This window comes from Cuculus canorus, chromosome 6 (assembly GCF_017976375.1).
Source record: "Cuculus canorus isolate bCucCan1 chromosome 6, bCucCan1.pri, whole genome shotgun sequence".
NCBI lineage: Eukaryota > Metazoa > Chordata > Aves > Cuculiformes > Cuculidae > Cuculus > Cuculus canorus.
Genome location: NC_071406.1, coordinates 28344246 through 28369970, shown reverse-complemented (window position 1 = coordinate 28369970; position 25725 = coordinate 28344246). Strand labels below are relative to the sequence as shown.

The following is a 25725-nucleotide window of genomic DNA, read 5'->3' as shown; positions in this document are numbered from 1 at the left end:
TAGCATGCTAGCATTTTACACCCACTGAAACTCTGGCCCTCCAAGTGTCATTGGGTTCAAAACTATGGAAAAATCTGTCCAGCTCCCAGACATAATTTTCTCCATTTACAAGTCAAAATGCCATGCAAGCAGCAATTAATGCTTGAAAGATCAGTTCCACTTGTCCTAACACAAATACAATATATTGACTTTGCAAGGTTGCTGGCTGTTGAAAAAGGAAAAGACGAAAAGAAAACTAATGTCTTGGTCCAGGCACTTAGCCATCACTTGAGTGTGTTCTCAAGCATTTTCTAGATCCTAACCCTGACTAAAGTGGAAGTTTGTGAGTAATTGTAGCATCTGATACTGAAACACAAGCTACCCAGATAAATTGCCTATGTGGCATTTGCATACCAACCTGGATCATCGTTGTCTTCAAAGTCTTGCTCAGAGATTGGAAAGTCATCCTCCATTCTTGGGAAGTTCACTAGAACAACAAAATGGAAAGCACTGTTGGTGTAAAGAGGCCATTTGGAGGCATTATTGCTACTAGTCCCTGGGTTGTGAGACCATGTAGAAGAAAGCAACAGTTGAACTACTGCAAGGCTCTTTCTCATGGAACGAGGAAGAACTCTTCCTCTTCTTTTGAAGATTCTTGCACACTCGAGAGAACAGGATCTGCCCACTACATCACATTTTATGACGACCAAATGACCAGCTTTTAAGAAGAAAAGAGTGAGTGAAAAGCAAAGAAACCAGATAACTTGAATAGTATTAAAATATTGTCATTGGTGCCCGCATAATGACCATAATTCACTATTAACATGCCCATGGGTATTATCCTTACAACTTTGAATAGGATCTTAGTGCCTGTCATTACTTGCCACTAATGGTACATCCATTTAGCACACTCTACTTTTCATCTTTCCCCATACATCTTACTGGACACAGAGCTTCAATGACCCAGTTTCTCTCTGGGTTTCAGATAAATTCATAGTAATTTGAGAAAGTCATGTATCATCATTACATGTTTTAATGCAAAAGATGGTTGAAATTGGGAGAGCTGCAAATGGATGTCCATATCTAGGCATTTATGTTAACATTTCTCTGATCCAAATTCCTTTTAGTGGTGACATTTCTTTTTATTGTTCAGCAGAGATCAAGCACTAGCAACCAAATCACATCCTGTAATCTGAGCAGAAGTTATTTTCTGGTGCAGTCTTCCCAGCATTATCTCTACATATAGTTGCCATGGGTCTTTTTCAGTTTTCCAAAAGAAAATGCCCTTTCATTTCAGTCTGCTTAGAATTTTCAAAACTGACTGTAACTCTGGGTGCTCAACTGAGAAGGCACCTCAAAATGATCAGGAATGCAGAAAGTCAAGGACTACTAGAAAATGCTAGAAGTCATACCCTTGAAATAGCTATAGTTGAAATCCAAGGCTACTTTGCATCTTGTGCAAAATCAGAGATTTTAAAGAAGCTACCTATAAACAATCAAACCCAAAGAATGGCCTAAAAAGCCATGTGCAAAGAAACTATACAAAAACCCTATAAAAGAATATTTGTCCATATCTGCACAGAAATTTAGGACCTGAAAAGACCTCCTGTATTGTCAAATCCACTTTTCTGGTATCATAGACAATGGTATCAGGAAATCCCCATCAGTGACATTTCAAGGTTTACTTCCAGAGCAGAGGGCTCTCCTGAGCGCCACCTTCCACCTGACTGCAGTGATCCTCCATGCTGGTACTAAAGATACCTTCCCAAATACTCATTCTTTGGGCAGAATTGTCTTTTGCCCTCTGCATTCAAAGGATTAAGGGATTTCTTTGAATTTTGCAGTGAACCTGGCAGTAGGAACAGAGAAAACTCAACACTTGCCCCTCCTGACAAAGGAGCTGTGTGCCTAGTTAGCCAGGTAATTAAGCTGACTTTAGGCTGCTGGTAGCTTGTTGAAGAAACATAAGTGCACACCATCTTCTGTAAATCTTCATGTTAGCAGCGAGTTCACATGATTTCTCAGCACTTCCAGAACTGACAGGCCCAGATGGCAACATCTTAGGGCTGGGAGAACTGCCTGAGGGCCTCTTGCAAACATTTAGAGCCGAACATGTGGAAAAATAACTCGCAAAGCAGTTCACACGCGGAGACATCTGCTTTGCTAGTCCTCCATCAGAAGACAAGCAGTGAAATTTGCCATCCGTGTCACCCTAAGGAAACTGCAGGTTGTTTGAAGACAAGCAAAGGTGGAAACTGGACCACGGTCTGCCCAAGAAGCCTGTGCGTGGGGAAGGCTGTTGGAAGTCTTTTGCCTTTCCATATTTTAGCTCCTCTAAATTTTGTGTGAGAACAAGCTAGCAATTTGGTGGGGTTTTTTTATTTCCCAGGGTAGCTGTGAGTGAAAAGCCAGAAAAAACAAAATATTGGTTAATCAACTCTTTCAAAAGAACACCAGTTCTTACAGCCTGAAAGGAAGGAGCGCTGGGAAAACTTGAAAACAGAGCGCATTTATACAAAAAGACCAGCCTAAAATCTATTTACTCTTTTAACGATTTTCTCAATTCCCCATGCTAATATGACTCCAAGTCCTGCTTAAATGGCACCTTCTTCCTCACCCATTCTTCTTCCTCCTCAGACCTGTGGTAGGCCCTCATTCTTCTGTTCCCTGCATGCCATTTCATGCTATCGGATTGCATGTTGTCACGCAGGGCTCTACACTGGCTTGGGAAAAATACAAATTGACATTTCTTTTTCCATACTAGGGCTTCTCAAGTCATTAACAAAATAAGCTCTGGCTGTGTGGCTGTCTGTGGGAATTGAAGCTGGTGGTCTCAGTTCAGTTCCTAGTGGAGATGATTTCCCGTCACAGAAACCAGCCTGCTATTTGTCATCAATTAGGCTCCTTTGTGACAAATATCTGCAATGCTGTCACAAGTGGAGCAGGCCATGCAAAGTGACTTCCTTGGAAAGCAATCTTCAGAAAAGCCCTGCAAGCTACAGAATGGGAGAAACACGCATTGTCTCATGCTGTGGAGTGCTGCTTCCTTCAAGTGCAGCTTTCAGGCATAATTTGTATTTTAAAAGGAAAAACAATATACTGGAGAAGGGTAGACAAGAAAGTTAGGGGCAACTGTATTTAAACAGGAGGAGTGATTTCTCTTGAGTGAAAGGCCCTTTTAAATGTGTGCATGCTGAATGATGGCTACGAGCACCTGGCTGGTCATGCCAAAAAGATGATGTTAGTGATGCTGTTGGAAACGGCTGGATGCCGAGAAAAGGCTGTTATCTGTGAGATCTGAGAGCACTGCCAGCTAAAAGGCTAATTTATGGGACCTGAAAAAAGAAAGATGAGATCCTAATCAAAGACAAGGAGCAACTTAAGTATCGTGTTCTTATGAACTCACATGGAGGGAGAGCAGGAAAGACTTAGTATTTGCAGATATTAAGGAGCTTTAACGTACATCTGTTTTAAAAGAGTAGCAGTGCCAGGAGGGGTTGGGGCAGGGAGGGAGTTACTGGAAGGAGGGGGGCAAGATGTGCTTGATACGTCTTGCCTGGGCGCGTGGGGGAGGCACAAGAGCAGATGAGGTTCTCTGGTGTCTCACCACAGATATACATGTGCCTTTTGTGGGCTCCAAAGCTGCCCAAGGCAGCTCACTTCTGCAAAGCTAATGTCAGTGCATCATATAGACCGGCATGGATTTCCCGGCACCACGCGCACTCAATGCCTGCCTGCCTGCACAGGTTTACCAGCAGTGCCCACTGCCTCAGGCAAAGACCTTTGCAGCAATCCAAGAGCTCAGACATTGCAGAAGACACTCAGTCCCCATTGCTGGAGCCTAGACACATTTCTCCAAGGCCACCATCAAGAAAAAAAATCGTCCAGTTGAACTCCACTGCCTCCTGCCTGGTCTCTCCACCCCGGGGCAGCCAAGTGCTGCTCACTTCCCCCAGAACATCAAGTACCCTCCTACATGCTCATCCCTTGTTCCTGCTGCCACAACATCCACCTTGGCTGGTGCTATCCTGCCCAGCAAAGGCAGCTCCATGGCCGAACAGTGCCCACGAGGGCCTGAAATATTAAAAATAAAATATTAAATATTAAATAAATAAATATTAAAAAGAAAAGACCAGGAAACGGGGTCAGAAATCACCACTCCCTAAGCCTTGGCAGAGAGAGGCAGAGCTGCAGCTCTGCTCTGATTCTCGCTTTTCTCCCTTTGCTCATTCCCAGCCCTTTCCTCTCCACTGTAATAGCGTGACTCCAAAACATATCATTTTGTTTTGACATAGCAAAGCAGCCGCCGTGGCCTCGCCTTGACACCGCTCTGTTTGGCGGTGACGCAGTGCTGCTCCCCTGGCTGGGAGCCCCGGGGACTAGGGGGGGGTGACACCTCCCACCCTTGGTGAAGGGGGAAGCGCTTCTCAAAGCAGCAGCATAGGCACTAGCCAGAAACACTCCTTCTGAATCCCATGTTGCTCTATTTCCAGCTGAAAATTCACCTTTTCCCGACTCCTCCAGAAAGAGAGAACAATTTTAGCTTACAAAAGGGTGAAATCCCTGCCAAATTTCAAATTAAAACAGTGCTTTGGCTACAGCTGAGCACTAAAGAAAGCAAACAAGCAGCCTCTCCCCCAGCCCAGCCACCCTCCACAGTGCGAGAACGCTTGGACCTTATCCTCAGACTGCCTTGGGGCGGCCCCAGCAGCGATGCGCAGCGCATGCCGCGGTACCATCTCCAAACTAAGGGGCACCGAGGAGACTCTCGGGCTTCCCATATGAAGAGGAAGCACAGCTGAGGAGGTGAAGATCCCCACCAAAAGTACTCAGGCAAAATGAAGTGAGGCTGTGTGCTTGGTGCAGAGGCCAGTGTGAACAGGCAGCTATTTCCAGCCCTGGCACTGTCCTCGATACGTGGCACCCTGCCCTCACTACACACATGGCACCTCCCCAACGTGTTCTGCTTTTGCATCTCTTGTTGTCACCAGCACAAAGCCAGGGAAATGGTGGTGTCATTATGCAAGTATATGGCATTACAGTGGCATTATACAGTATGGATTTCCTCTCCCTTAATGCTGGTACCAAGGTAAGAAGCCACTGGTTGGGTTTGGTGCTCCATGCTAGGGTTCACCAGCTCCCAACCAAGCAGCTCCTTGGGGCAAGGGCTGTGTTGCCAGCCCACCGCCGTCACGCAAGGGCTCAGAGCTGGGGGAGAAGCTGGCAGCTCTGCAGCATCCTGATATGTTTATCACCCTCCCCATTGTCGCTGTTTGTTTTTACAGCGGCAATGGCTAACGACACTATCCCTCAAACTGGCAGTCACGCCTGCAATTGCTGCTAAGAGCTGCCAAAGCCACTGATGGAGGAGCTGTGGCAGAAAGCCAAGAGGCTGTCCAATCTCCCTCGGGGCCCTTGCCTTGTGTCTGCGTGCCAAACTCTGCTGCCCTGACATGGGGTAAGCTGGGGCTGGTCCTGATAAAGTCAGCAGGGTTTCACAGGGCAAAAATCCCATCACAGCCCTACACACAATCCTGTTTCTACCTCACTCCCTTCCATTCACTAGCAGATGGATCTCAACCCTGCCCAGGAAAAAGCCAACCTTGCCCTTACAGCCTGAGGGAAACCACTCTTGGTTCCCTGTGCCAAGTGTCATCTTGCAGGCGCTTGCCCTGGCAGGAGGCTGGGCAGGAGGCAGACCCGGCTGTGCATCCAGTCTCCAGGCTTGGTGACCAAGCACTGTGCTTTGCAGCCTGTTTCTGAGCGACCACCCATCTCGGGCATGCTGACATTGCCGGGCAAGGCACAGCACCCCCCTTCCCACTGTACTCTGCTTTGCCCGGCCATTGCTTCCTCTTGCACAACGCTGTTTGCCGGCGACCTTGCCCAGGTGCTTACAGAGAATGCCTGTGGGTCTTCTACCACCAGCCACGTGGAGCTGCTTTCCCTACAACATGGCAGAAACCGCAGAGATAAAGACTCACACCATCATCCCGCATACAGCTCAGGGAACCATGTCTGGATCCTCCCCGTATGCGCAGGAGACAGCAGGCTTCCACCTCTAATGCCACTCACTGAAATACAGAGCACCTACTGCTACCTTAAAAAGTATAGCCTTTTATTGAAGTAGACTCTTAAACGTCTGAAGTTACCTGCAGAAGAAATTGCATCAAAATCACACTAAGCTGTATTTATTTTTTTAAACAAAGTGTGCTAATTTTAGATGCTTTCTTCCCTATGATGGACTGCAGTCTGAGCACCAAACTCTACAGTCAATCCGGCTGCGATGCACATACGGAATAATTAAACCCTGAACGATTCCTCCCTTTTCGTCTGTTTACTTAACAGAATTTTTTTCTTCCTCGTTGGGAAGCCATCAGCCAGTCTCTCCTTCCCTGTTTTTCGCATGTGCATATTTGTTTTGAATTTTGCTTGGACAGTCACTGAAGTGTACAAAATGCAAATTACAAGTGTATGAGATTTGCTGTACGATTAGAGCAAAAAGAAAAAAAAAACCCAAACGTGGCATGGGTCCTCCACTTTGCTTGTGTTTGAACAGCCAAAGCAAGGGATCACATTTGAATTATTTTTTGTGTGGATGGCCTGAATTCCTAGTAAAGCCAAGAAGCTTCATTGCAAAGCTGAACTGCATGCCAGGATAAAGAATATGATAGAAGTAAAATAAATGCAGGAGGGAAAGAAAAACCTCTTAAACTGGCAGCAAAATGTATTTCACATGAAATGTGATGCTGCTGACTCCTCCAAAGGGGTGAAAGGTGCACCTAAGAAGATGGGAAGGACAAATACTGCAGCAAAGGTCCCTGTAACAAGCTGGGAGGACTCAGGTGGAGGGAAGGCAGAAGATATACCCCTTCCCAAACCCTTGGTGCTGGACCACTCATGCACAGCTCCCCTCTGCAGTCTGACACGCAAAGGCTCAGCAAGGATTTTATGGAAGAGGAATGCATTGCCATTTTCATTATCAATTTTGGTAATGGCTTACACTCTTTTCGTAGTGCTTGGGGATGGAGTGTGCAGCTCAGCTGAGCTGGCAGCCGAGCCAGCCCCTGGGTCCCAGGGAAGTCGGATGTCCTGTCCCCCGAGGCCCTGGCTGGAGAAATTCTGCATAATCATATTGAGCAATTTAGCACTTAAGCAAGTTAGTGAAATCCCCAAACAATTCTAAGTGTTGGTCCAGCCACCCAAAACTCCCACTAAGGACTGGTATAAATGTAATGGATCTAAAAGCCGTTATTAATGGCCCAATCCTGAGTGCATCGAGGCACAGTGCACACACCAGCTGTGCCACCAGGAGCTGGGGGTTAACTGTGGGTCTGCATGCAGTAGGAACGGAACGGGACCTTCACTTTCCTAAAGGAGAGAGCTTTGATGCTCCAAAAAGAAACATAAAGCTCTGGAACACCACTTTGCTTCAACCAACAGCGTTCTTGTTAGCAAAGAAAGAAGAAGGAAGAAAAACCCCAGGTATTTGTATAAAAATATCATCATTTTATTACATTCCACACAATACATCTTCAAAGAGTTTCAAATTTCCACAAGATATTTTTCACACACAGGCAAGTGGGCAACGTTGGGGATGTCAGGGCTTGAGGAGTTGGGGAGAAATGGGAATAAAAATCTCAGAGTGACCTTCTGTTTTGTCTTTGGTGATTTTGGTTTGAAAGACAGGGTGCCACATTCTCTTCTCTGACACACCAATGTGCACTTACTAAAGTTCATGGGGGGTGAACCTGGTTGAAGTGAGGGGATTATCTCACCTAGGGTGATTGAACTGACTTCGGAAACGTGACAGTATCATCTGCTGACATGGCCTGGGCTGACCTGAAAATGCAGCAAAGGCATGCCAATATTTTACATCTGTTTTAATTTGCAGCTGGCTGAAGAGTGGGATTTCACATCACAAACCATGCACACCTCAACACCAGTGCTGTGTAATGAGGAGGCTCAGGAAGAAAACTCCCCAGCTCTGGAAGCCCCTCTTTGGGGACCTCTGGGCAGCACTGTCTGCATGGTGACAGGGGCTCCCCCAGGTCCTTCACAGCTCTGCTGGGACAGGCACATCCCTGCCACGCTCAGGGAGCCAGGTGCTGGGGAAAAGCTAACCCACCGCCCCTGATGAGCTCACCATGCCAAATCACCCTGCATGCTTCAGACACTTGCTGATGCAGCTAAGGGGTCCCACTGAAATCTGTTGAGTAAACAACATGAGGAGCTGAAACAGGCTGCAAGAATAAAGGCAGGGAGGATGGCACTCCCATCAGCAGAGATCCCCTGGGGAGAGGGGTCTGCTGCAACAGGGACCAATACCACCCATGCACAGCACCATTTGTGTTTCTGCTTTTTCCTCAGACCAAAAGAAAGCTCAAGACTGCAGGGAATTTAACAGAGCTGCTCGCTTTGATTCATTTTATGCAATATTCATGGGCAAAGGAGGGGTGGGGAGCACTAGCAAGTTTAGGAGGGGGGAGGGAATCTGATCACTCATCACAAATGAACACAAACAAGATGGAGAACCTTGCTTACTGGAGGTACATTTTTTTCCTGCAAACAGATTATAATGATTCAAACCACTTTTGCATGTCATCATTCAGTAATTTATATAAGGCATTTCCACTACAATATGCTGGGCCATTCAACAGTCAGAGGCATGTTGGAGGCTCCATCTCGCCTCCCTGGTTAAAGCAGCAGCCCTAGCTGGGGCCCCCAGGTGCACCTGCTAGGCTTTGCTTGCTAGGTGTCACTGATGCTTTAAGAAGCAGAACATTAGCAAACGCAAAACTAATTGACATTCTAGAAAGTCAACTGGCAATTTTTATGATTCAGCAGCTATGAATCGGGCAGAGGAAAGAAAAACAAACCCAGAATGGGGAATTTTACTTGTCCCTTGAACCTTTCTAGCAGAAAGACAAGGAGCCCTCTCTTCCCTCTCCGTGTAAAAGCAAAACCATCAGCACCCAGAGTGAGGATACTTAGAAAATAAATAAACCTTCAGTCCTCAAAAACTACAGTATTTAGCATCCACCTTAGACCTGCTGAAGTCTATGTGTTACCCTAAGGCTGGCTTTAACAGATACAAACAGAACATTCATTATGAGCTTCTCTGATATAAGGCAACTTTAAATAGATTCACTTGCAGGTGGGGAAGAGGAGGGTTTCTCTCCCCTTCCAAACAATGGCTGTGTTATCATGTTGGCTGCAGAAAGAATAAGATGGAGAGATCTTACTTCTTCATGTCTATGAATCTCTCTGGATTCTTCTAGCCATCTGAGGTGGACATTCCCACTGTCCAGCCTGGCCTCTTCTCACTTTGCACCCAAGACATTAACACTATCAAACAAGAAACCCAGCCAAAGCTAGATAAGGCAACAAAAAAGCATTGCTCTCTTTCCCAAGTAAACAAATCAGGAACTTTACCATAAATGTATCCCAAACCTTCCAGAGGAAAGGTGGGAAAGGAGAAAAAATTAAAAGGAAAAAAAAAAAAGGAAAAGGCATTCCCTGTGCAAGTAACAAGCAAATTAAAAAGGGGCTGTTTCTAAATATACATTCAGTCAGTCAGACGCACATGCTCCCATGCACACTCACATATACTGATTTAGGACACATACGCACGAGACGCACGCATAAGCTTCCAGGCTTGCCATCAAGTTTCCTTGCAGGTTGCCTACTGGGAGGAGAAAAAAACAAACCAAACAAGCCTACCAACAAAAAAATACTCCCCAAACAAACAAACACAACAACAACAAAAAAAACCACCCACCCGACACCCCAATTGTCCTCGAAAAACAATCGAAAGGGAGCATTCACTTCTGAAGTGAAGGGGCGGTGTGTCTCTTCTGGTGATCCAAGATGCAGCATTAGTTTAGAGTTTGTAAAAGATTCGGGGAGGGCTGGGGGGACAGAGATGTTTAAGAGTTCACACGTATGCTAGGTAAGGAAAAAAGTGCAAAACTGAGGCAACGTATTTGAAGTCTTAGTTTCTGTCTGTCTGTCTGTTTTGTGTTTTGTTTGCTCTCATTCCTGTTCGGCTCTCAGCAGCGTGAGCTGGGATCTTGCTCTAGTTTTATGGTTAGAGTGGGCTCCACGGCCACAGGGGCCCCGTTGGCATAGTGAGAGGTTTTGTAGGTGATGGAGTGATCGCTCTTCTTGGCCGCATAGCGGAACCGGTGGTAGTGAAGCACAAGGGCCAGCGCGACGGAGACCAGCACCACAACAGCACCTCCGGCGGCAATAACGTAATACCAGTAGGCTGGGATGGGCTGCACTGACACCGTGTCCACTGTGGGCTCGGTCCCTGGCAGGAGGGTTGCCCCTGGGGAGGAGACACAGAACAGGGTTGCTAGGTGGGAGGCATGCAGATGCACAAAAAGAAACACACATGCTTTCAAAGAGTACAGCACGGAGTAACACCAGGTCCTGGGGCTGCCTCCGGATGCGTGGTATACTCCTGGAGGGGAGCACAGCCTGGTGTTTGCTGAGACCGCATATTCAAGCGCCTTCTTCTTCCCTTTTAATTAATAAGATTGCCTGGATCGCAATACAAATTCCATATGCACACTATTATTACTGTTATTTCTGGCATCAACAAATGTTTTTTTTCCCTTCTTTTTTTTTGGTCTTCTCCAGATCAGCCGCCTGTTTTTGTCTCCACATGGCAGATGTTGTCAAGCAGTGACAAAACACATCACGTCCCTAACTGGAGGAAGAGCGTAATCTCAGATGGCCAAGGAAGTTACCACAGGAGACTGGGAAAGAAATTACAGGGAAAAAACATTTGTTGTTCTTACAGAAATGACAGAGAAGAAGATCTCTGCCTGAAAGTGCTCTGCACACAAATCTGGTCTCACTAGGTGCCCCGTTTACAGATTTGCAGGTTTCCTTATTATTTTTTAAAGCGAGAAAGGATGGTTACAATTATTTATGTGGCACAGGCTCTGAAATTCAATCCCACGCTCAAATAAGGAACTCATGTTCTCTGTAGCTTAAGCAAGCCAACACTATGAATTCATGCCAATAAAGCAAACACACCTAGAGAAAGATGGAAAAGCACCTGCCTCCCACTGCAGGCAGTGCCAAGGCTCAGCCCAGAGATGATAAACCCTTCCTACTCTTGCAGCTGCAGTGTGTTGGGAGGCAGGCATGGCTGCAAGGTGCTGCTTCTTCTTCCTAGGTCATTCCAGGATAGCTCAGCACACATCTGGTGATCAGATGTGCATAGGACCTTACTAGCAGTCTGCAGAAGCATGCGCACACCCGTGCCTTGGGCAGGCACCAAGGAGTGCCAGTGTCTGTACCCATGCTCTTGGCCCAAGGAGCAGCTCTGCACTATTCCTCCTGCACACACTGCTCACACTTCCCCAACCCCACTCCTGGGGTGAGCGGTAAATAACTCAGGAGAGATGTGCCTTTGCACCACATTTATTTGCTCGCTACTTCAAGGGGGACAAAGTCCTCAGGGAAACTCTCTTAGGTGTTAACTCTGCTGCTGGACATACTGACCCCTTCACTCCGCTCACCTTCTCCTCTCACCCCTAGGCTGCTGGTCGGCGCCAGCCCCTGGCTGGGTGCTGGCAAGCAGAACTTTGGGGGCTTCTCAGTTGGTATCAGCATATTGATGAGCTCTGCACTAACCAAACTCCAGCTTGGTTCCCTGAACAGACTCAGAGGATCTGTAGGTGAGGGGCAGAACAAAAGAGCACAGGATGCACTTGGCTTTGCCAGCAGCAAGGGCATCTTGCAGCATGGCCTCTGCCCTCTGCTCCAAACACTGTCCTGCCAGCAGAGCCATTGGATGGCAAATTTGGGATGGTTATGGCTTTTTTTGCTATTGCTGGCACAGGAGATGAGGCCAGTTCCTCTGCCAGTCACAAGGCTTTCCTCCCCATCCTCCAAAAACTGGGCCCCAGGGAGTAAAATAGGAATGAATCCTGGCCTCCAGATGCATAGCTACAACTAAAACCCCTCAATGAACAAGAGAAAAATCCATATAGGCAAGACAAATCCTGCTTTTACAGAGCAGGAGGTTGAGAACCACCCACATATTTGTCATTGTAGGCAAGAAATTCAGATGTCTTGGGAGAAATCTACCTGCCAGACATACTAACCTCGCCCTGCCTCACCCCAGCTGCCTCCTGCCACCAGGAAAAGAGATGGCCCTGTCCTGTTTGCTCTCCGATGGTGCCTGGTGAAGAGAGGTCCAGGCTGCGCTTTGTTTTGGGGGTGGTGAAGGCAGGGAGCGGGCAGCGTTCTGACCTCCTTCTGTACCAATGGGATGAGGTTTAACAAGGCCAAATGCCGGGTCCTGCACTTGGGGCACAACAACCTTATGCAGCGCTACAGACTGGGGGAAGAATGGCTGGAGAGCTGCATGGAAGAGAAGGACCTGGGGGTGCTGGTTGACAGCCGACTGAACATGAGCCAGCAGTGTGCCCAGGTGGCCAAGAAGGCCAACGGCATCTTGGCTTGTATCAGAAATGGGGTCACCAGCAGGTCCAGGGAGGTGATTCTCCCTCTGTACTCAGCACTGGTGAGACTGCACCTCGAATACTGTGTTCAGTTCTGGACCCCTCACCACAAGAAGGATGTTGAGGCTCTGGAGCGTGTTCAGAGAAGAGCAACAAAGCTGGTGAGGGGGCTGGAGAACAAGTCTTACGAGGAGCGGCTGAGAGAGCTGGGGTTGTTTAGCCTGGAGAAGAGGAGGCTGAGGGGAGACCTTATTACTCTCTACAACTACCTGAAAGGAGGTTGTGGAGAGGAGGGAGCTGGGCTCTTCTCCCAAGTGACAGAGGACAGGACAAGAGGGAATGGCCTGAAGCTCCGCCAGGGGAGGTTCAGGTTGGATATCAGAAAAAAATTCTTCACAGTAAGAGTCATTGGGTATTGGAACAGGCTGCCCAGGGAGGTGGTCGAGTCGCCTTCCCTGGAGGTGTTTAAGGAACGGGTGGATGAGGTGCTGAGGGACATGGTTTAGGGCGTGTTAGGAATGGTTGGACTCGATGATCCAATGGGTCCTTTCCAACCTTGTGATTCTGTGATTCTGTACCTCCACTGGCCACCCTGGCACAGGGGAACAGAAACAGCACATTCCCATGCCTTCCTGAACAGTTGCACAAGGGTTTGCAGCGTGGGTAAGTGTGGGTCCCATGGGGACCGCCATCAGCCCCTCACCGGGGTGATCATGTTCAACACCTCTCTGCATTTCACTGATAATCCACTGCTGTCTCCCATCACAGATGCAGCTGGACAAGCCACCCTAAACCTATGTGTCCCACTGCCATTCCTGATGTATCAGCAACGCCTTGGCTGTGCCTGACTGCACCGGAGTGCAGGGATGACCCCCAGGAAGACCACAGGGCTCCTCAGCGCGCAAAGGTTACTCATGTTTACACTTGGTGACAGTCTCTGCTTACATAGCACCTTGCTATGTAAGAGAGATTTACAGGCAAACAGCTTCTCACACCACTGACGTCCACTGTGCCCCAATGATGAAAACCAGGGTGGGGAAAGCGGGGCAGGTGCGAGGGATGCTGACAGCTCCCAAGCCTGTGGGGAAACAGTACTCCTCTCTGAGACACAGAGGGGAAGAAGCAAGCTTCCATGGCCTCCTGACAGCTGTACACTGCCAGTGCAAGGCTGGGAGTACAGAGGGTGGATCTGGCCATAGAGGAAGACGTACCTGCATCCTTTCCCCCTTCCTCATACATCTCTGCCCTCAGCCTGCCTGGGGATGGAGAGAGGCAGTGTGATGTGCCCCAGATGATCCCACTTGTGGGAAGGATCTCTGGGGGATTTCAAAGGTCGCTGTGAGGTTAGGACAATCTCTGCTTGGCTCTGACCCGCTCCAGATGTCCCTGGGCAGCAGTGGGGCTGCAAGTGTGAGGGGTGGTGCAGAGCCCCTCCTCAGCCCCCGCTTCCGCAACTCGCAGCCCTGCTGAGGAGATAGCAGAAGTCTGGAGAGTTCATTTAGCAACTGAAGTCATTAAGGAATCACACTTAGTTGTCTCTAAGCCCTAACGAAGCCAATTCCCAACATTAATGATTGTTCTTCCTTACACTGTCAGCCACTAAATATAGCTGCCCATCCACTCAGCACACAGCACTGATGTTATCTACTCTGTTTTTACTGGCTCTGCTGCTCACTGGAAGTTTTCTCTTCTATCAGTGGAAAAGTTCTCTGCTCAGGGAGATGGAAAAAAAATCCATCTTCTTAACTTAATAATTTTTCCACTCCCTTTTGCCTTCTACCACACACGCGCACACACACACTTGCCCTTCGTCAATTATTCAGTAGGGCTCTCATCTTAATAAAGAAATGCCTTCTGCTGTGGCTGTCAAATTTGTGGGTGCTGCGTTTATGTACAGCTTTGGACATCGGTCAGTGGAAACCTGATTTAAACCCTACAGGGTGCAATACTTCATGTGGGTGTACTGCTGTGCTCACACCTCCCACCTAGCCAGGTACAGCCCCTTCCTCTTCCCAACAGGGAAGATCCTACAGAGACCAGTTTTAGAGCTGTGCAGCAGAAATCAAAATGCAAAAGAAGCAAGAGCAAAAGTAATCTGGGGAAAAACCTTTTCAGAGAGCTTCCTAGACATCTGCCTGACTTGCTCTGCCATTGCTGTGTCACAGCTCGTATTCCTCTCCAAAATCACTGACAGAACTGCTGTGGACAAGCAACACAGATGGACTTCTCATAACAGCACAGATGAAAGTGAGTATTACACTCATTTAATCTGAATGCCACAAAACAGTGTCAGCCTCAACCCTTTAATTGCTACCTGCCATTTCTCCAGGAAGATATCTCTGTCTTAATTTCAGGATACTCAGTGCGTGAGAATACACCAGTCCCAGAGGCAAATTCTCCCTGCGGTTTGTCTCCACACTATTTGGAATGTGTCTCTTATTTTTAGCCTGGTATTTATCTGACTTCTTGCTTCCAGCCACTTGTTATACCTATCCTTTAAGGGTGAGATGTATCAGCTCTCAAATGCAGCACAGTTTAAGCACACTTGACTGGTCTTGTAAGATCCCGACCCAATAACTGAAAGATATTCCACCCACACAATTCTCTCCTTAGTATTTGCCTTGTGATCCTGGAGCCTGAAGGTGCATATTTTCAGCTTTGCTGCAAGCCAGGAAAGGAGGGATTTATTTTTAATGGCTTTATCAGCTCATCATGTAATTGCAGGAGCAGGGGCTACAGAACATCTCAATACTTCTTGCACAGTCTTTCCTCTCCAGCTCCCCTTTTTGTCTCCAGCCAGGGACTTCTTCCCTTCATTTTGCCCTCTCCTTCTGTGAGGCATTTCTGTCTTTCCCTCGTTTTAATTACTATCTTTCTGTCCACAATTTTCGTCTTTGCTTCTTCATCTTTTCCCTCTGCATTCTGATCTTTCCCTGGATACTTCATCCTTCTGTCCCATCTATTCCAGCCCATCAGCCAGGGAAACTTTTACAACCTTTTGCTGCAATCGCTCCCCTGTTGTGAGCAGTGCTAGGGTGTTCTCCAGGGAGTTAGCAATGGGCAGGAGCTCACTGGCATAGGCTGGTGAGCTCCTCTGTGAAGGAGAGGTGTGCTTGCAACAGCACCTGCCCACGGTGCTTAGAGACCTCACTGTGCTGGGCACAGCAAATACTGTCCCTAGCCTCCAGCAGGCCCTGGGGAACAGGATGAGGAAATGAAGGTATGCAGGCAGGAGGTCACGGTAAAGAGGAAAAGAAACATGAGTTAGCAGGACATTGTGATAGACTCAATGTGAGGAACCAGAGGGAGTTGGAGGTTCAAACTGAAGATGATATGCGTTTTACAAGCCCCAAAAGACAACAACAGTGTCAGCAAAACAGACACCAGACCAGGCCCAGGAGAACAGAGTGATGGCATAAGTAAGGGAGGGTTGTGAGGCTTTAACTGTCAGCTGAGAATATCACAGCAGGTTTTCAGAAACACCACAAGCCCGAGTAGCAGATAAATAAGTAGCCTATGAACAAGCAAACCCAAATTCTTAGTTGTAACAGTATGTGTATGTAAGTAAAACACAATGTTAAGCCCTGTGTGCATACCTCCTGTTGGCAATGCTCTGCAGCCTGCCTCACATTCCAGGGATGGAGTCACATGTGTGACTTCAGTCTTTATGTCAACTTTACCACCACAGCTCCCAACACACGTACCTATCACAGACAACTTTGCTCCACATGGAAGCGCAGCTGCTTCTAGGGTAGAGCCCAATGATATCTTAGAGCCCATCAGCAGAGTAGAGGATGGGAAGAGTAAGGACACCGAGTCTGAGTGAAAGTACAGGGCATGTTGATTGAACTGGTAAAACAACTTTCAAAGTTAAGGGAAGTCCCAAGTTTGCTATTCATTGCAACACAACCCCCAGATGCATTCCTGAAGAGGCAGGCAGGAAAACAAAATCAAAAATCGAAACACAAGAAAAAAACTCCAAAAGATTAAATTCATCTTCCCTGCAAAAACAGATGTTTTTTTCCACCCTGGAGCAAGACAAACAGCACCCTCGCTGACTGCTCAAAGAGGAAGGCAGTTTTTCTAAGCTCCTCACCTTTTCTCTGACTCTGTAGGTTTGATCAGAGAAGTGCCGGTTTCTGTCTCCAGGCTAGTATTAAGCTATTAAATGCACCATTTCACCTTGTTTTCCTTTTATTGACTGTCACCTTCAGAGCTCTTCGTGGTAGTTTGTTCTCCCACTTTCCAACTCCCTTTCCCTTTCAGGCAGACAGGCTCCAACCCCCTTTGCCAGCAGGTCAAACACCACAACTGCCAGAGCATCCATAAAGTAGAGAACAACCTTCCCCCACACTAACATAAGTCATTGTCACCTCGTTTCACTTTCAATTGGCTACTTTCTTTTTTTTTAAATTTAAGTCAGTTGGTAACTACACTGTACTCCTCACTCTTCTCATCTTGGGCTCTGCTGCTCTTCAGGAGGCTGGGTGCCTCTTGAAGGCAGGTTTCCTAATGCTATTCAGCCCCAAAACAGTGGGACTTGCCTATTTGCTTGCTCCTTGTCACCTAAGAGGCATCAGAGGGAGCTTTAGCATACGCTTGCCGCTTCACTGCTCAGAACATTTGCTGTTTGGACAAACACACAGAAAACTTTCTTTCAATGTAAAAGCCCATGCCAGCAGAAAGAAACCACTGATAGAAGTGCAGTTTTACCTGGAAAGTAGAAGTTCTCACCTGGAAAAGCTGTGATGGGTTCTGCAAAGGGAAAAAAAACGTAGGATTAGAGAGGGGAACATTACACACAAGGCCGCAGTTCACATTTCTGTTGATTTGCAGTGGAGCAGGTGTGTAGCTATGACTCACAGAAGCCACTTGCTGGGAGCAGCACAGTGTGCTAGCCAACCTCAACCCAACAGGGAGAAACCCTGTCTTAACTGAAGACCAACCAGACACAATAAGCTTCAACTCAAGACAGTAACTTCAGAGAAAAACATATCCGAGATTGAAGGTCATTTGAGTTCAGCTGAATGGCCTCAGTCATCCAAAGACAAAGCCCCACCTGGCCCAGTGATGAAACCCTGAAACCCCCTAAAATTTCCAAGAGCAGTTTTGGTTTCTGGCTCAACTCTGGCATCATTATTCACATGGGAACTGCATTACTTCTGGGCACTGATGCCATGCTCCCCTTCATCTCACAGTGCCAAGAAACAAAGGCAAGTGATACTTTTCTCCTTTCAAGATACTTTGAAGAAGTAATCTATTACAAATTACTGGATCTGAAAAGCAATAATCTGTACTTATTACTGATTACTTTCTTGCAGAAGTAATAGACTTCTGATTATTTTTAGATTACTTCTGCATTATGCCTGTGAGTCACAGAAGCAGACTCTGGCTCTAGTGAGTGCTATGAAATCATCACTCAAGTTCAAAATGCATATAACACATTTGTCAAAGGAAAAAATTATTGTGACTTATTAGTGTTCTTTCATGCTAAAAAGGAATCAGATTACTTCCTAGGATTATATTTGAAAAAACGGCAGCCTGTGCTGGAGTCAGCTACTCTCATGGCTCTGACAGAAAGAAAGCAGCACATCTCTAACGTTTCATTATTATTTTGGTAACAGCAGAAATGACCCATGAGTTATGTTAAAGCTGGGAGTCTTTTCCTAGAAATGATCTGAAACAAACAATCCTTATCAGTTTTAAGATTCCCATTCAATCTTCTACAACAGGACAAATAATTTTGCATAGCAGTTTGGTGTTATTTTTAGGTCTGGCAGCGCTTGAAATGTTATAATTTATTAATGCTTTTGTTTTGAAATATTAAGCTTTGAGTTCACAAGGCCTAAGATACAGTAACACTGGAGCTAGGTGAATCGCTGAGCTCAGAATAAGTTAGATAGGAAATACTACTAGTGTTAATCATCAGTCTTGCTCCTCTTTAATGCCATAAAAGGCAAGGGATTAAAACACCACTACCAGACAGCCTTAAACACAGGGAATTTGACGTATGGAGTATTAGCTCCTTTGGCAGATGGGAGACCAGCGGAGTTCAAAACATGAAAGATAGTGCTCAAGAGCATCTCTGGGGCAGTACCGTTCCTCTGATTTATCATTAATGCTGGTTCCTGCACCATCTTCACCATCATTTGCCTGTACAGGGAAACAAGCAACATGACCAGTCCTTCCCAGACCCAATTTGTCCTGTGTCTCCCCTATGAGATACACCCCTCAGAAGAGAGTGTGTCTGTCCTGCCTTGGTCAGGAAGCACTGGGATTGGTGAGTACATAGGATCAGGATTCCTTGGTTGGGGAGAGGAGAGCAGCTGAATGGGGACTTTCAAAGCCCCAAAGGCAGAAAAGGCTGACTCCATCTGACTTTTTCCACTGACTTCAAGATGGGTCAGACACTTTGCAGGTGTTTAACAGTGAAACATGCCTCCCCGGGATCATGCAGAAGTGCAGGGCCTCAGTACTGTGGGCAGCTCTCAGCACAGATGCCACTAATTGCATACTGCTGGTCCCATCCTCAACTGGGAAGGCTCTTAATCTGCATCTAAGCGAGATGGTGACCAGAGCCATCAGAATGCATGCATGGATACTCTAGCTAGAGGAACAGGGCAGGGCAACAGCTCTGCCAGCAAACTGCTGAAACACTTCTCTCTCTCTCTCTCTCTTTTTTTAAAAAAACTCTCTTTGTCTTTCATATTGAATGAATCCACCTGGCTTGTGGCCTGGTTTGGGGGAACGGTGAATTCTAGGACAAAAAATTTCTTTTGTTATTCCGTTAACATCACTGTAAAACCCTTCTGGTATTTTATTTCTTATTAGAGAACACTCTTTTTGAACTCATTGGCCCCTCTAAGCATGTAATACTGACTGACAGATGGTTTCTTTTGTCCAGCACTTTCTTTTTAAATTTGGTTTATGTCCTTATCACATAGCATAGTCCTTGGTAACCCTCAGCTGCTCGTTCAGCTTTTTGCAGCAGAGACATGCGTTTCCTGCTTCTCACACCAATGCAGAGCTCCCATTCCCCACAGACAAAGTTCCCCTCATTTGTTTCATGGACAATGAAAGTCCCAGCTGAGATCCAGAAAATCCCAGCAACTCAAGCTGGGGAGAAGTGGTGGCCCACTGGCAGCATGCAAGTCAAGGTGCTCCAGCCCCAGCTGCTCCCACCACCATCCCTGACCCCACGACTGGACACAGCACATACCCATGCAGTTCTCCAGTGGGATGTCGGTGCCTAGTCGAATGTCATCGAGGGCGAGCTCTCCTGAGTGGCCGTTGCGTATAAATCCCTCAAACACAATCTACAAGAAATCAGGACAAAAATGTCAATGCTAAGCTGGGAGGCAGAGAGTGGCCGCAGCTCCCAAGGGAGCAGGAGATCTGCTCCTGGCTTTCCCTGCACATCTGCTGATGACAAAACTAGTCCGGCTTCCTTGCCTTGTCTCTGCCACCCTTTCCCCAGAGAAAGGTGCTCTGCAGGGACAGGTTTGGCAGAAAGATCATTACTTGGCCTGGCAGCACTTGGCTTGCAATTTGTTCAATTAAATGTCTTTTGCATGGAATAAAGATTCAGTGAATCAATGTTCAGCATTGATGGCCACACCCCAGCCCTTGCACAAATGATGCAAGTGGCATAAGACTGACTTAGAGCAGCAGCAGATTTGGCCCTTGGTATTAACTGGGCTATGATCAGAAAAAGGAAGAGAAGGACATAGAAAGCACAGCTACATTAACTGTAAAGTGCTGTTCCCATCAACATTACATAAGAAGTATTGAAATGTTAGATGAGAAGGGTCAATTTATTCCTACTTAATCACAGGCAAAATATATTTACAAAAATAAATAGAGTCATTAGCTCTAAGAACTGCTGAGTGGAGAGACTTGCACTATTTACATAATGATGCTGTTATTTAGCTAATGCTGGTATATTCACATTTAATGCACAAAGTAGTCAGCCAGTGCCCATCATTCTTATCTGTAGGCATACTGTGTTTACTGGTATTTTATTAAAAAGCCAAACACACACTTGCAAACTAGTCGTGTGCCTCCGGTACAAAGCTTTCGCTTTCTATCTCCCTGGCTACTCTTCTCAAGGGTCCAAATAATTTCCTAGGGCTATGTGTTTCACAAATCTCCTCTCCCCATTTTAGGTGCCCCCTTTCTCTGGGGTGGCTGCACAGCCCATTCCTACGCCTGCCTGCAAGCAGCCCTCCCTATGCACATGCCTGTGCACAGCATGGAGTGTCAGAACTGCTGGTCCCAAGCACGAGACACCGTCCTACATAGGACGCAGCAGTCTGGAGGGGCCAGTGGCCTGACAGCAGCAGCTCCTTGGGTCGGGGTTGAGGCAGGAGCCAGCCTGAGCAAGGCTTCATGCTGGGGTGGTCATCAAAGCTCTGCCTCAGGCCTGCAAGCGAGTGTTTCCTTCTGCTTTGGAAGGTGCCAGACACTGTGCTGACACTCATTAACATCTGACAACAGCAGCCCTAGCTCCCTGGCAAACAGTGGGCTGCCTGGAAGGGCTAACCATGCCAAAGGCACTCCTAGAAGCAGCAGCCTCTCTGCGGGGTGCTGGCACAGCCATGACACAGAGGGCTCGGGCAGCTGCGGTGAGCAGCTCTTCCACTGATCTCCTGACAGTGGGACTGGGCTGTGGTACCATAGCACTACATCCTGACTTCTGATCTGGTCTAAGGTTTCCAAGAAGAGGATTCACATATGAACCCACATTCCTCCATCCTTCTCCCATGCCAGAGCTTGCAGCCCAGTCTGAAGAACTGCTGTTTGCTGCCTGTGCTTAAGAGCTAGCTGTGCCTGCTCCAAATTTCCCACTTCTGGCTGCAGGGTCTGAGCTGCTCCCTGGAGCTGCCCACCTGCCTCTGGTCAGACTCTGTGAGGGACATAAGCTGGTGAGGGAAACAAAATGAGGAAAAAAAAGAAGGGAAAATATTTGCAAAGTGGGAGATTTGAGGACTATAAAAGGCAACAGGCTGAACAAAGACCCAAGTCTGTGCAGAAGACAGGCACTCTCTGAATAACAAACAGTGTCGTTTAGTTACTATAGTAACTCAAGAAACACAATGAAAACAGCCACATTCCCTTATGATGAATGGGCTCTGGCTCTGAAACACTGAAATAAAGGTGCTGGAGATGCCTGCCTGGCCCAGCACACCTTCCCTGAGCATCTTACCCTGTACTCCATGTCGTAGCTCGGCAAGATGATGCGGCCTTCCCTCCACTCCTCCCCTTGGTCCTCCATGATGACCCAGAGTGGCTTGTGCTCCTGTCTGGCTTCCCGCCAGACCCGCAGCATCACCCCATTGCTGCCCCATGCCTGGTACTGAAAGACCATGCACACAGCACTCCGGGGCAGATAGATGGTGGGACTGATGAGCCGGGCTCGCTGGCCTTCTCTCCTCCCGTTGCTCTGCAGCTGCAGGTAATTCTTCCCATCTGTTCAAAGAGGAAAACACCATTAAATTATTTTCTGCAGCCACTTGCAACAAGTGTCTCACCTTCTGCCAGGTGGCTTTTGGCAGTGTTGGCTAGGCTCCTACAGCCATGCTCTCAGACTGGCGAGGCTCTCACAGTAGCACCCTCCATGTATGCAGCAAGCTGTGCCACCACCGTGCCCTGCACAGCCCAGGCAGGGTGTCGTGGTGCAAGCACACTTCCCTCACCAGCCACCACGGTCTGGTAGGAGACCAGCAGCAAAACCAGAAAGTGGTAAGCCAAAGATCAATATAATTAGAAGTTAAAGACCAGTTATTGTCAGAAGAAATGATGTCCCAATAATGACATTGGTGGAGCTTGTGTTTATTTTGCTGGGAGCTTGCTCAGTGAACAAGCCTGAGATGGGCTTTTCTAACCTCAGTGCTGAAAACTCATCTTCAGGTGGGGATCTCAAGCTGTGCTCATCCTGCTTCTTTTCATTCCCAGTGGTAAATACTCCACAATCAGGGTCTAGTCGACAATTTTGTTTCAAGGATATGCACAACAAAATGAACGCCTGGCTCTCATTTTTTCTGCAATGCAGCAAAACAGCCCCTTAAGCACAGCACAGAGGAAGAACGCCGTCCCAGTGAGTGAACAGGTGACTACTGGGTAGCTGCAAACTTGAAGGCAGCTAAGATACATAGAGCAGGGGATCCACTAGCTTTAAATTGTACCATGCTTTTTGTTAATCCTCAGGGAGGAGATTTGTTACGTTTGACATCCCAGAAGTTCAAGGCTGAGACTGGAATTGGAGATAGTTGATCTGAATACCAATAGCAGCAAAAGTCCACAGTAACAAAACCCTGGGCACAGCTGATTTGGTCTGGAATCAGTGTTTTCCAACCCCTTCTCATGAAAAGCCTCCTCAAGGAGTTCCCCATTTGGAGCTTGGATGCCTGAAGTCCCATAGTACAGACTTAAAGCCAAGCTGATGCGATTCTTACCTGCCCCCGCCCAGGCACAGGGACTGAGTCCCTTGGGTTGCTTCGAGTGCAGTGCCTGAAGTACAAAGTGATACAGACAGGCCAATGACAGATACTGCTGTATTTTGTGTTTCACTCTATAGAAGGATGAACATGCTCTTGCTACACAGTGGGCGTCACTGGTGCTTCACACCAGCACATGCAAGCACTCTTGCAGCCCAGCGAGGTTACCTCTGCCTCAGGACCACACCTAAGGGTCTGTTGCCTCCTTTCCTCATGTCTTAGCCTGCTGTGCTTAATCGGCAAAACTCTGAGCAGCAGCTTGCCTCCTGCTTGCCCCGCTCCCTCTGCGGCTTCACTGCCCACAGCAATGGCAGAAGAGCAGCGTCTGCATGGAGAATGTTTACAAAGTGCACCCAAAACACTTCCAAAACTTTAACCAGAGACCTGAACTTAGAGCCTAGTTCCCAAGCATCAAAAAACGGGTCCCATTCAGAAAACAGCAGCTGATCTCGCTGCCACTTAGCAATCCTGTAACATCCCAGCCCAAGGGAGATGTATCAGTGGTTGCACAGCCACTGGCCCTGCTGCAAGTTTGTCATTGCCAGAGAGCTGGGCTGAAACCAACCACCGTGAGCTACACAGCTTTCTAAAAATAAATTTAGGACAAGACAGGAGAAAGATTTGCCATCACTCCACTCGGATGTATGATCAAAATATTTCAAAAGCGTATCCACTCTGTATGAACTTCCACTGATTTTGCTGCATGAAGGACAAATCTGTCCCTGACCAGCCACACAAAGAAAGAGCATCATTTTCCAGCCATATTTTCCAGCACCTATGAAATGTACTTGGGCCTCTCGGCACTTTATGCCAGCAAACAGTAGCAGAAAAAAAGATGAAAGCATGTTTGCCCACTTCTGCTTGAGTGAATCACTTGAAAAAGTACCATGCCGTTCTCTAATGGAGGAGTGTTCTTGTGATTTACCTCGGAGTGGTAGTGGTGGAGGAGGAGATGTGGGAGATAAACAAGTAGGGAAAGAAAAAAAAGAAATAGAACAAGCTGTACTCCACGCCTAAGGAGCAATAAGGCATAATAAGTCATCAAGGTCTCCTGAATTAAAAATCCTTTTTCTGTAATTCACTACAAGCCTCTTCAAGTAAAAAAGCAACAACAAGAAGAAAAAAACAGCTACAACAAACAAGGTGGAAGAGCAAATCAGACTGCAATCATACAATTATCTCACAGCTGAAATGGTCTCAAAGGCAAATCCTTAGAAAAACACCAGCCAGGCTCAAGAGTGATCAAATCCAGATCCTCAAAGTTCAAGACCAACCTTTGGTACTAGTATCTAGGCATTCCGATTGAGTGCAGAGATGCAAGCCACCCTTGAATCCATCCAAAGCTCACAGCCGACCACAAGGGACCATGTTAATTATGCAGCTGGACATATTCCATGACCCACACCCCTCTCTGCGAGCCAGTAGTCCCAGTGCTGCTGCCTCCACTGCTTCAGCAAAAAAGCCCGTGTCCCTCTGAATCGTGTTCCTCCTGTTAGAGATGGCACTAACCTCTAGTTTGTTCCCATTCCTATCAGGTTGTGAAATCAAAGAAACTCCTGAACCACAGCCAAAACCAATGCCCCCCTTAACCACAGCTTTCAGAGCTGTGGGAGCCCTCTCAAACCTTGCCCAGCACTTTCTAGGGCCCACAAAGCTTTCCAGGACCTGCTGGCAATCCCAAGGGCTGCGGAGAGGCTCAGTTTTTGGGTGATGAACCCATCTACCACCCTGCAAGTGGCAGTGGATTTGGGTACCAGGTGCTTCTCCTCCTGGTAACAGGAGCTTCTGGAACGGAGAGCAGAGTGCAAGTAAACATGATTTCATGTGTTATTTGAAGATGAAATGGCTGGATCACTCTATTGGCTAGCCGGACCTTCTGAAAAGCTCGATGAATTTGCTGAGTGACTGAATAAGTGCACTGTGGAGTTAATTGTTGCCACAGCATGTGGGAGCCTGGTGGTTCCAGTAGTTGCTCTGTTTGAGACAGTAAATGGAAGCCTTTGGCACAGAAAGCACCTGAAAGACTGATTTCCTCAGCTAAAACACTTGAAGGGAGCCTTGCAACGATGAGCTGATCAATTCTTCCAGGATCAGAAATATATTTTAATCTCTTTCCCAGAACTTTGCTTTGCAGCCTCTATTCCAGCTAACACAGCAGCTACACCCCCTACCGAACTGGCACTGGTAGTTCAAAGTGCCAGCTCAAAGAAGCAGGACAAACCTACTCAGGCATTTTAACCTACCACTGTTTTTGCAAGTGATGCTACAGCCTAAATCTCACGGAAGATTTATGGGATCATTTGGATGTAGGGGAGCCAGAGAGGCGTGAACATGCAACCATCCCCAGCCAGACGATGGCAGAGTTGCTTGTACGTGCATGGCAGTGAGCCTCAGACAACTGCCAGGCCTTGCAAACAAACCATCTGGCCAACACGGTTTCCTCTTGGCACATCCATCCCCTCCTGCTAGTGAGCCATCTGAGAGGACATTAGGGGCAGCAGGGGATGAAGCCTCGTGGTTTGCGTCAGGCTTCATCTACAAGCCGCTGCAGCCGCTCCCTCCACAAGGTCAGCCTGCCCGTGCTTGGGTTCTGCACATCTCACCACCTCTCCCAAGCAAAGCATCTTCCCACATCAGTCTCAGCCGGGCAGGATGTACACAAGCAATTACTGAGAGTTCAGATTCCCTCCACATTTCTCCCTTGCTGGATATCATTGACTTACAGCTGCTACTCCTATGTAGATCCCACACTGAATCACCTTCAC

General features: G+C 47.4%; 1 protein-coding gene across 6 annotated transcripts in view; it reads right to left on the bottom strand.

Annotated features, from left to right (window-relative positions):
• Positions 1-25725, bottom strand: part of NRP2 (neuropilin 2) — a 94683-nt gene that overhangs the window by 8004 nt on the left and 60954 nt on the right. For 2 of the 6 annotated variants that reach the window (XM_054069585.1, XM_054069588.1), the window contains exons 13-16: positions 21670-21932; positions 19684-19780; positions 17178-17219; positions 398-466 (exon numbers count right to left, since the gene is read on the bottom strand). In XM_054069585.1, coding sequence (XP_053925560.1) covers positions 398-466; positions 17178-17219; positions 19684-19780; positions 21670-21932 — 471 coding nt within the window. Of the gene's footprint in view, positions 1-397; positions 467-7465; positions 10313-17177; positions 17220-19683; positions 19781-21669; positions 21933-25725 lie in introns of those variants that run through there. The other 4 variants (XM_054069589.1, XM_054069586.1, XM_054069590.1 and 1 more) reach the window with 3 other exon arrangements.